The sequence below is a fragment of the Lontra canadensis genome, unplaced genomic scaffold, assembly GCF_010015895.1.
Source record: "Lontra canadensis isolate GAN:19392208 unplaced genomic scaffold, GSC_riverotter_1.0 scaffold2, whole genome shotgun sequence".
Taxonomy (NCBI): domain Eukaryota; kingdom Metazoa; phylum Chordata; class Mammalia; order Carnivora; family Mustelidae; genus Lontra; species Lontra canadensis.
In genome coordinates this window covers 8612714-8625025 of record NW_022630996.1, presented here as the reverse complement: position 1 = coordinate 8625025, position 12312 = coordinate 8612714, and the positions used below count along the sequence as shown (strand labels likewise).

The 12312-nt window shown below is 44.0% G+C and overlaps 1 protein-coding gene across 3 annotated transcripts in view; it reads right to left on the bottom strand.

Moving 5' to 3' along the window:
* The window catches only part of CREB3L2 (cAMP responsive element binding protein 3 like 2), a 103737-nt gene that overhangs the window by 29510 nt on the left and 61915 nt on the right, over positions 1 to 12312 (bottom strand). For all 3 annotated transcript variants that reach the window (XM_032868365.1, XM_032868356.1, XM_032868376.1), the window contains exon 2: positions 10762 to 10978. In XM_032868365.1, the coding sequence (XP_032724256.1) occupies positions 10762 to 10891 (130 nt within the window). In that variant the 5' untranslated portion in view covers positions 10892 to 10978. The remainder of the gene's footprint in view (positions 1 to 10761; positions 10979 to 12312) is intronic.

The following is a 12312-nucleotide window of genomic DNA, read 5'->3' as shown; positions in this document are numbered from 1 at the left end:
TATATTATATATAATATTTATACATATAATTTATAGATATTATATATAATTTATATACATATATAAATATATGTACATTTATATACATGTATAAAATCATTGCTATATCAGGAATGGAGACTGAAGGACAAACAATGATACTTGAACTACGAAGCAAAACCTCCTCTCTCAAAGACACCGAACTCTTCCAAGTGAGAAGCCCAGGGAAGTGGCCTCTCTTCCCGTGAGCTTTGTTGAGGACAAAACACCAGTGCTTCCACTTCAATAAAGTAATTTATTACTCTAACTTGAAGATGGTGTTTGAATTAGAAAGGAGTTTAAGGCCATCGAGCTCAAATACATCATTTTCTAATGAGGAAGTGGACACATAGATCCAGATTGCATGGTAAAATAGTGACCGTCCCAGATCCCTGCATTTCCAACCAGTAGTCCTTCCATCCAAGAAACAACTAAAAATGTAAATAAAGATTTGTGCACAGATACGCTTACTGTAGCATTATTTTAATCACAAAACACTGAAAAGAACCAAAACAGTAAAGAACAAGGGCAAGGTGAACAAATTATGATGCACCCATATGTGAAACATTTATGTGGATAATAATATTACACATGCCAAGTCTTTTTAATAACAAGGCAAAGAAAGATTTATTATAGAATATTAAGAAAAAATCTAGATATACATTTATATATTCATGAAGAACTGAAAGGAAGCATATCAAAATGGTAAAAATATCTCTAAAGAATAATCCAGAACATGAATGACTTTTTTTTCCCCCTTTAGATTTTATATGATTTCTAGATTTCCTGTACCAGGATATACTGTTCCTGGATAATCATACAGTGACATGGCCTGCTTTCTCTGCCTGCTCTATTTTATGACGCCTTATGATGGTAATTATTAGATAGAGGCCCCAGTGGCTCAAGGGGGCCCCACTCAGAGTCCCTTGACTCAACAAGAGTCAATGAATACTTTCATGTTTGTTATAAATTGCATAATTGGCTTCAGGTCTATACTCACCTCTCTATCCATGTCCACTGCCATGCAGTTTTGCAGTGCCTTCCCACTGTGGACTAATCCCCACCTCAGACTGGCCATGTGACTTGCTTTGGCCAAAGGGATGTTAGCTTCCTAACACAAGTAAGTCTTAAAATGCACTTGCACAACAGGACTTACATACTTGTGCTTTTGACATCCTAATGAAAAGGATGTGCCAGGACGATCTACTGACCCCAGGAGAAGGAGGACAGACATGTAAAACAGAATTTGGCCCACAAAGGAGCCTGATCAAGATCAGCCAATTCCCAGCCTTCCACATGTGAGTGAATCTGGTTGAACCTAGGAAAATCACTCGACTGTCTTCTAGCTAAAGCAGCTGACCTCCTGCCAAGGCACAGATATATGAGCTATAATAACAAATGATTGTGGCTGAAGCTAGAGTCTTGGGGTGGTTTGTTACACAGTGACCTAGCTGGCTTATACAATCTAGCTGAATGTGTATACAAGAAATTAAATCCATTACATCAGAACCCATTGCAACAAAAGAGCTGCACTTACTTGCCATAATTCTTCTAAACCATCATTTGTGAACCATACTAATAAATTTGTAGAGTGACTGATTAGATCTACCTACCAGTCCCATCATAAAATAAATGACTGCATATAGAACAAAGTCAGCCAGTATGAAGTTTGGTGAGAACAGCATTTCATTGGCAGTTGACATTAGAGAGAAGAATGTTCATCCTAAACTACAAAGTGTTGGCTTGTTCTCTGTTTCTCCCTAAAAATAAGTATCAAATCAGAGAAAACAAAATGACAAATGTAACCTATGAGGCAGGGTGTTAACAAAGGGCAGAGTGAAAGGAAGTGAGCAGAACACATATTACAATTTTCCACATGACCTTATTCTTGTAGTTTGATTTTATGGGCAAAAAGATCAGTAGTGCCACCATGGCTTAGAACTGGAATTATCCTTAGATGTTCAAGTTATTGGCTAAACTACAAAAACAAGAGTCAATACACTCTACACCCCTTAATTTCTAAAACCTGAAGCTCAGATATTGAGTGGAAAAAAAAATTTTTTTTCCCCTAAATTGTGTTTACATTGCTTTAAAGTTTCACTTTGGAAGGAAAACACTACCCAATAACTAAGGTTAGTAGCGCATACTGCGGGAAAGAAGAACAACCCCCATATCATCCGACTTTATTTATAAACAGCTTCCTGTCAAAGGTCAAGCTCAACTGGCATGTTTCCTCAGCATCACAACTTAGCTATCAGCAAGGAAATAAAAACAAGCCACTGTCTCCTGGTGGTGAGGAAGTCCTTCCCGTCCAAGGACAAAATGGCACCTCTGTGAGAAATGGCGCTAGACTCTGAGACTACTCCCACAGCAGGGTGCCCAGAGGGGCTAGAAAAGACAAGGAGGGAAACCAATGTGGAGGCACCACCCTATTGCCCATCCTCAATCATTTCCATATGTACTGTATAAATAACCGTATCGAACAGACCCTCATTCCTCAGGAAGAGGGGGAAGAAAAAAGATCAAACTCTAAATGAGGAGTAGGCAGTATCTTTACAAATATGTTACCTATTTTATGTCTATATACATATACACACATGTGTATATACAGTGTGTGTGTGTGTGTGTGTGTGTGTGTGTATTCTTAAAAAAGCGAAATCCTATGGGGCCAATACCCCTTATAGGACATATACGGCTAGATATCCACTGGCTATTTATAGAACAGGGCTAACGTGAAAAGGAAATTTTGTCAAGCCTGCCTCATCTAAATCCCTCAGCGTTTGATAACTGTGTTTGCTCTTTGACATTTTCAAAGGAGTTGGGAAATCTTGATGGATTTTTGATGCAAAAAGCTCTTAAAGGAAGAAATGCTAAGGCTGGGTTCTGGAGTTTGGGAGAAGGGCAAGCACTGAGTTGAATGTGTTGGAATCCTATTAAACAGCAGCCCACCACATGTTGGAATGAAAGTTAGAGGCCTGTCTGTCCATGGTCCTCTTCCTGAGAGCCTTGACCCTGAAACAACCTTCAGTCATGAGTGATCGGATGAAGTAGTGAAAACAGTAAAAACAGCAAACACTCCTCTGTGAGTGTTTACTATGTGTGTAAGTATTGGTCTAAGAGCTTTACATAGTTTAATGTAATTCTAAGAGTAGCCAGGTAAGGCAGGCGCTTCTAATTACACATACTTGCTAGACACGGAACTGAAGGGATTAAGTGACTCACCCAAGTCACCCAGTTGGTATGGGGGCAGACCTGGGATTCTCATCGTCTTCTCTTTGTCCCTCTAATATATTGCTAATCAGTGATTTTAATCTCCAGCAAAAGTGAGTGTTGTCAATTAATGTGTTTGGAGCCCATAATTAGCCACTACAAAAAAATGCAATATTGGTTCTTGCTATCTTCTCACCTTGGTTTGTATAGAATTCGAATCCCAGTGTTCCTGAGGTAGATTCCCAGGCTAAGACCAATGTTTTCAGTGTTCACTATGTGCCAGGCACTGTTCTCAGTGTTTTCGTGTATTAGACGGACCTCTGTGATCAGCACGATTTCTCTCGAGCACTTCCCTAACTCCATGTCCTTTCTGCGCCTGAGGATGGAGAACCCCTTTCCCTTACTGCGACTGCAGCAGCCAGCTGGCGCGGTATATATTTAATCATGCAGTCACCTGCTTAAAGGTAATAATATTTATTTGGTGGTTACTAACTGCCAGGCCCTGTTGTAAATATTTAATACACGTTAATTCATGCAAGCCCCACCACAGCAGTATGAGGCATGTACTAGTATCATTATTTTCATTTTACAGATCAGGAAAGTGACACGAGAGTTGAGCAACGTGCCTAAGCTCACCCCACTAGTAAGTGGCAGGGTCCAAGTTCAAAACTAGACAGTTTGACTCTAGAGATTAGCAGGCGTTCTGCATTGAGCAGCTCTGGTCCTCCTCTCAGATACCATGTTTAGAGTATGATATAAATACATACCTGTGGAAGGCATGGTTGACTTCAAAATATTTAAGACACAAAACAACCTCTCCTGTACACTTCTTTTCCCTAAGCAAAGTTATGACTCTCATGTGAGAATATCCAAAGTCATCTCAATTGCTAGATGGATGTACACATTGTTTTCTGTCGCTATTCTAGCATTGCAGGGATTAGGCAAAGAAGTCACTCATTCATTCATTCTTTCTTTTCTTTTTAAAGGGGAAGCCTCATTATTCTTCCTGCCTATTAGGAAAAGAAAGCATCACCAAGATACAAGATCACCATCACCAAGAAGGGTGATAAATAGCAAAAGAGCTTCTGTCATAAGCCCAGGTGCTGGACTCCAAGAGGACAAAGGCTCCTCTGCTTGTCCAACCCTACCTGAGTCTCAACCCACCCATGTCAGAGGACTCAGTTCCCCTCTGTGGGGAGATAAGCAACACAACTTCCTTTCTTACCCCTGAATCCGCACACGCTACGATGGCTCTGATTGACTGATGCTCTCGTCAGTAGCTTGAACAAAATGTAATGAAGATACAGCTTGTTTGGTGTCTTTCTGTGACTTTCTTTGAGGTCCCACCTCCTTGGAACATCACAACATCAAGATGTCTTCAACATTGCGCGCTGCAAACCCAAGTCACTTATGACTCATCTCTCCCCTTTATCCCGCATACAAGATCCTGTGCTAATCCTGCCATGGGTTTCAGCCCAGTTAGTCCAAAACCCATTACTTCTCTGCCATCCATGTTACACACCTTCCCTTTCCTCCCTGTATTACGGACCCATGTCCAGGCACACCTTCCGTGCTGTGGCCTCATCGGCCATGCGACATCATTTTCTTCTACTCTTCCCCAAAACACCATCCTGCTTTCCTAAAAATCTGTTTTCCCCAAAACCCCAAGTCTCGGCTTCCACCAGGCTTCACATTTACCAGCAGCACTGCTCCTCTTTAGCTCACACACTAGAGTTTCATTCCCACCTGTGAAAACAGCTCCATAAATTCAGGGTCTCCACACTAAGCCTCCCTACTCAGCCATCCTTGCCATCGCTAGTGCGAAAAGCCCAACTGGTTTAATGGGAAGGAAGATAATTATCATGTCCCTGGTCCCACCCTCTCTAGAACCTGGAACAGCCACAGCTACAGTTCCTTATTCCACCCCAAATAAAGTCCCCTTGGCTTGCGTGTGGTAGAAATATTGTATGCCATCACTTCGGCACATGTATATTTTTTTTTGCTGAGTCTGTTGGTATTTTATGTACATTCTAATTTTGTTCTAATGTCGTCTGGGAGGATAGTGGCCATATCTAGTTCTCTCTAAACAGACTTCCTCCAGCACTACTAAGTTTTTTCTTTAGGAAGAAGACTGAAATTGAAGAACAAAGCAAATGAGTACCTAGCATCCCAACTTAATTACAAAGGAAGATGACTAAAATAGAATAACTCATGAAGATGCCTTCCACATGGTAAGGCATAAGACTTGGTCATTCAAATATAAGCTTTTTTTTCCCCTTTCAATCAGAGTATAAAAATATCCACAGACATTTAACTTGGATGTTTAACCTTCTCTCTCTGTTTTTGTAGAACAGAAAACCCTGCCTGGCATGTGGTTAACAGCCTTAATCATGGAGAGAAATGAATGAGCTCAATGCAGGATGTCTTTCTGGTGGTTTTGAAGGCTGAGCCCACATTCTAAGGGCTGGCAGTTGCGGTTGGCAAGCCCACATGAAGTTCTTTAGCTCTACCGTTTCAGAGAAGTCTATCGTCAAATTCGGTCCTGAGGATAGATGATTCCTATGTAATCTTAGATCAGTGTTTCTCAACCTCTTGGCGGGGGGGGGTGGTGTCACAGACTCTTTTGAGGATCTAAAAAAAGGTATAAATGCTCTCAGCAGAAAAACTGACAAAAGTAGATGGAGCCCCAAATGTTGTATACAATTTTAGGGATCTACAGTCCATCTGGGTCCATGATAAGTTAACAAGAAAAACAGCACTCACTACATATGCCCCATGTAACTGGCCTGGGGTTCAAGGAGGGAGGGATGGGGGAGAAGAGAGCATAAGCAGGGAGAAAACAAGGAAGGACAAAGAAGAAGGAAGAAGTGGGAGACAGAAGAGGAGAGGGTAAAGGGGAGAAAGAGGGAGAAAAATCCTAATAAACTAGGACAGGGCACTCAAACTGTGTGTCACTTTCTTTTAGGTTTAGAGGCTACTATAGAAGAATTCCAGTTCATCTAAGGAAAACTGAAGAAGGAGCTCTGAATCACTGGCTTTCCCAGGTTTAATGAAATAACGGCCTCACTATCCGTCACTAGAAACAAGGACTCCTAGTTCTGCGTATGCTGTTTTCCCAATGCAAGAGAAAAAGAGTATTAAATTTAATGTGAACAGCAATTTTTTAAAGGCTGCCTCGTGATTCACTGCCTTAAACAGCTACCGCCCTTCTCCAACAGGGAGAAGGACAGAACACGTGGTACAAGGTGGTGGGGGGGGGGGTCCTTGGGATTGCTCCTCCCTCGAGGCAGATGCAAACTGGGGTTCAAATGAATGAAACAATGCTCACATAAAACTCAGAAAAATACTGGAAGCTAAGACCTAGACAAAGCTTTCCTGGGCAAGTTCCCTGTCTACTCATGTACGGTGTTTAACTGTGATTTCGCAGTCCAAATAGTTACTCTCCTTGTTCACTATTCCCTACTGATACAAGGGCTTTTGCTGGCTGAGAAAGGTGGCTTTAACTCAGAGAAATACCAATATTTGAACATGAACTGTGGGTCAGAAATCCTTTGCAAAATATATTTGACTCACTATTAACTGTTCTCAGCAAATTACTAGCACAGGTCTATTGCAGCTCAGGATCTATAAATAGAACAAGGCAGGAGGTGAGGGCACTGAAAGGTGTGTGCTTTGGCCTAATGATAAGAAAGGTTTCCTGGAAAAGACTCCCTGATTATTTTTCCCCAACACTATTGGCATAGATGGCACTCCTACGCGGAGTTCCCCTACTTGCATTTCTATCAATCACAATTAAAATACAAAGAAATCGTTTCATCATAGAAGAGAAGGAAACCTGCTTATTTGCAGTCATTTCGCTAGAGATCTTGCTTCAGAAGAATCAATGTCCTAGCCCTCAGACCTCCCTCCGTTTCCCTCCAGTCACTCCCACTGTTTCAACGCTCCTCAACGCATCCAGACCCCCGGAAGCTCTGCCTCATTCATGCAACCTTTCCTATGACCTTCCTTGCGTGCGTACCCCCTCTGCCCTGAACTCCTCCAGTTTCATTTCCCCGTGGGATGTTGCTTATATTCTGTCTGGTAAAGTACGGGGGGGTACGTGGCATTTTCACTAGACCCTGAGTTACTTAGCGGTAGGATCTAAATTTCACTGCCGTGTCCTTTAAGTCTGTAGGACGGTGTCTGACACACAGCAGGTGTTCAGCAAACATCCGCGGAACTGAGGGGAAAGTCAGTCCGCCTCGATCATCGATCATCGAGAGGCCTTCTCTAGCCTGCGTATTCTAGAACAGCCAGGCCACAGAGGGGCTGACAACCCCACAGACGCTAATGGTCTCACTCTAAGTGTGGCTTTGTGGTTAGGACTCAAGTCACACGGCCTCTGCCCTCTGTTCTTGCTGTTTCCTCTGCCTGGAAGCCTCTTCCTGACACATCTAGTTCTTCCTCTCATCTCCTGCTGATCTTTGCTCGGACCTTACCTTCCAAGAAGGCTCTGTCTCTCTTATTTAAGATTTCAGTTCCCCCTCACCTGTTATGGTGTGAATGTTTGTGCTCCCCGCAGATGCTTCTGTTGAAACGCTAATGTCAAGTGTGATGGTATCAGGTGGAGGGCCTTTTGAAAGTGCTTAAGTCATGGTGGAGCCCACACAAACGGAAACCATGCCCTTATTAAAGAGAACCCAGTGAGCTTCCTTGTCCCTTTCACCATGCAAGAAAAGCAAGGAAGTCAGCGACCGGAGAGGGCTCTCCCCCAAACCTGCTGGTACCCTAATCTGGGACGTCCAGCCTCTAGAACTGTAAGGAAGGAATTTCTGTTGTTAATAAGCTATCTAGTCTTTGGGATTTTTGTTAAAGCTGACTGAATGGACTAAGACACCTGCCCACCTCCTCCAGCAATGCCCTACCCCTCTTCCCGGTTTATTTTTCTGTATATCGCTCATCACCATCTAATAAACCATATATTTTACTTCGTTCCTTTTCTCATTTTCTACTCCACCCTTATCTCCTAGAGCATAAACTCTACAAGGGCAGAGATCTTTGTTCACTGTGTTTACTCTTTTACCCTCAATGCTTAGGACAGTCCCTGGCAGGTGAGGTACAAAGTAGTTACTCGACAGATCGCTATGACGTGAGTTTGAAGAGTGAATCATAAAGCATTTATAAAATATCTACTTTTTCTTCCAATGTTTGCTTCTACACAAGACAGCTGCTAGAAGCCAAGAAATACCACCTGATCAAATGCACCTAGCCCAGTGTACCAGCATCATTAGAGACCTAGCAATGCCTGGAAGAGGAGAGCAGGTGTCTTCCCTGACGCCATCACCAGAGATGAGGAATGTGCTTCGTCTTCCACACCTTCTCCCTTAACAACTGACTGCACAATTCATTCAATGAAGTAACTGTTCTTGGGATACCTTCCGAGTAGCAAGCAAGTACCAGGAACACATAATCACACTTGCTCACAGCCAGCTCCAAATAGAGAACAGAAAAATAAATAATGGCTGAAATATAAGGGCAAGTGTGACAGTCTCTACAAAAATGGCAAAAATGAAATAAACAAACAAACAAAAACGGTGCTATGAAAACATAAAGGCTGACAACATCCAGGGCGGGGAGTCTGGATGACACTGGCTTGAGTCTTGAGGGATCAGTGGGAATGTGACTAGTGGGGTTGACAAGAGGGTGAGAGAAGGCAATGGAAACTCCGAGTAGGGAAGGCAGTGTCAGGCGTGGCGTGAAGAAGTCACTGCCAGAGCCACACAGACAGGGAGCAATGGGACAAGGTGGAGGAGGGAGGGAGGATGAGCCCAGCCCACAAAGGACCTCAAAAGCCACACTCAAAGGTTGGTTTCATTCTACAGAACAATGAGGGACTGTTTGAGATTTTGTAATAGGGAATGAATCTGAACAGAAGTGAATATTCTTCTTGACTCTTTTAATACCTTCATCCCATCTAACTCCTTGGAGTCCTGCCTTTATGAGTATCCTAACTACCCTCCAGAGAAATGCTTCCACTCATTAGTCCCAGAAACCAGCTGCATTAGATTTGTAGTTTGTCCCTGCGCTCTTAAAGATTATAATCTCAAGCACGTTTGCTGAGTATAACAGACGTACGAAGAATAAACGAACAAAAAGAAAATAATCCCCCAGTAAGTTCGATGGGTAGGAACGCACTATCATACGTCATAGGAGCACACAGCCTGGGAAGTTGAGAAATCCTCCCCCAAAACTTCCTGATCACTTAAGGTCCCGCCAGCCTCTTACAGCTCCTGGTTTGGAATAATAGAATTGCAACAGCAGCTAAGAACAATATCTTACTATGAGTCAGGTCCCGGGTTAGGCGCTGGTGCAGAGTCTCATGTTTAATCTTCACAAGACATGGAGTCGATGCTGACTTGTCCTACTTTTACGCACAAGGAACCTAGGGTTTGACCACATTAAGTAGCCTGCCTCTAACTGGTCCCTGATATAGATCTTAAAGTGAGGTCTGACTGCAGAATACATCACCTTCACCCACCCTTAACATATGTTCAACAATTTTATTGTCCGTTGTATACATTTCTCATGTTCCCCTGAAGATAGGTTCTAGGAGAGCAAGGTGTACATTTTTTTTCCTTTTTTTTTTTTAACTTTTTTTTTTAATATTTTATTTATTTATTTGACAGACAGAGATCACAAGTAGGCAGGGAGGCAGGCAGAGAGAGAGAGAGGAGGAAGCAGGCTCCCTGCCGAGCAGAGAGCCCGATGCGGGACTCGATCCCAGGACCCTGAGATCATGACCTGGGCCGAAGGCAGAGGCTTGACCCACTGAGCCACCCAGGCGCCCTACATTTTTTTTTCTATTTCCTTCATTGCCTCACCTGTGAACTCAAGAACCACTAGGTGAATGAATGGCTACACTTTAAGGCACTGATCATATGTGATATAGGAGTTCAGCCATGGAAGACAGTCACTCTCCAGACAAATGGGCAAACAGCTTAACACTCTAAAGCCAAGAAAACTAGATCTTGAACAAATATCATACGGATGGCATTGGCGATGGGCAAGAAAGGGTCACCCAGAAGGCTCGGTGCCCTGGGAACGCTCACCAAAATCTCATATGCGTGTGGTCAAGGGACCGGACTGAATGTGGGTTGACAGGGTGCCCAAGAAGGATCTGAGGAGAAGAGCGGTCAGAAAAATTCTTCCTCAGGAAAAAAAAAAATGACATGACTTCTTAAAACGATGGGTTTCCTGGAATTATCAACCAGAGAAGCCCACCTGATTTGCAAAAAGACGCCCTGCTGCCCCATCCACAGGGTCAAAGAAAGCAACGACTACCACTCAGTGACAGCAAGTTCCCAGACCACCACCTGGCCAGGGGTAAAGGAATGTGCCCCCCGCCCCTTTGCGTTTCCCCACAGCCCCAGCCCCAGGCTTTACGTGGAGCACGTATGGGACTGAAGTGGGGGCCGACAAGAGTGTAACACACACTCCGCACCCCCGAGGAGCCCAGAGCCATGGTCCCCGGTGCCGCTCTTGCTCTGGATTTACCGTCATTGACGCTGTCACCGGAGGTAACGTGGGAGAACGGTGACTGGGCCCGAGGCTCCTCACACAGGGAGTAGCTGTGCTCGGCCTGGATGAGAGGCGCGGGGGATGTCGGGCACGGCTCCACCTCCATCGACACGCTCTTCTCTGAGAGGAAAGGGTCATTCAGGAGCTGACCCAGCACGTTCTGGGAAAACTCATCCAGGAGTTCTGAGAAGTGCTACGAGACACAAAAGAGGAAGAAGTCTTAACCATGACCTGAGAGTTACCCAACATCCTCGGGCAGATCTGTCATCTGCTGCTTCCGATGAAGTCACTTACACACAACATCCAGTCACCTGTGGCTGGGGAGCAAACTACCCCAAAGTTTAGAGGCTTCGAATAACTACAATTGGTTATTCTGCACTACCCTGTGGATTGGCTAGGCACACAAGCTCATCTCATGTGAGCTCCTTGAGCTGGAAGGTTGGCTGGGAGCTACGTGGAGCCGGGCCAGCCGAACGCCTGGATCCTTCCTTCAGAGACCGCAGCAGGCTGACATTCTTCCCAGCATGCCAGAAAGACGCTAACAGGGAGGAAAATCAAAGCTGAATGGCCTCAGAAGTCGCACATCAACACTCCCTCCACATTCTTTTGCTCAAGGCAAGTGACAAGGCCAGCCCAGAGGCATGGGCTGGAAAAATGGACTCTACCTCCTGACGAGAGGAATGGCAAAATCACAGCAGACAAATGTGGGTGGAGGTCAGTGCAGATCACTAGAGGCCATCACTGGAACTATCTACCACATTTTTCATTGGGAATATTTTTAAACACACTATCCTGTATTTCTACAGCATGAGGGTACTATTTATAGCAAGGTGCCAAGTTCAAAGGCATCAGAGGCCGCTTCCCTCTGCTCTCCCCACCACTTAGACTCTGTTCCTTTGCAGTTTGCCCTTAATCTCTTCTCATCCTCCATCTCCACTGAGTCTCCACTGAGTCCAACATCACTGAGTCTCTAGGCCACACCATGCAGTGAACATGATACAGGAATGGTCTACACACACATTCACAGGGACTCCTGGATCCCCTGTTCCACAGTCCCACAGGTACAGCCCCAACCTCTCTCCCTCACGGATAGGGGGATGTTCATGGTATGAGGGTATGTAGAACAGGGTTTTTTCAATCTCGGCACTATGGACATTTTGGACCAGATAATTCTTTGTTATGCGGGGGAGGAGGGCGGTTTCCTGTGTTTTAAAGGATGTTTAGCGCCTACTCAATGTTAGTAGCACTTCCCTAGTTTTGGAAACTGGAAATGTCTCTAGATTGCCAAATGTCCCTGGGTTGGGGGAATGGAGGAGGGAATCATCCTTGGTTTAGAACTACTACTACCGACTACATTAAAAAATAATAACAACAATGTGATATGGTGAGTGCTGTGAAGTGTGTAAACCTCCCGATTCACAGACCTATTCCCCTGGGGCTAATAATACATTATATGTTAATAAAAATAATTAATACAAAATAATAACAACAAAATTAAATTAAATATGAAAGTCCCCTTTGGCACCA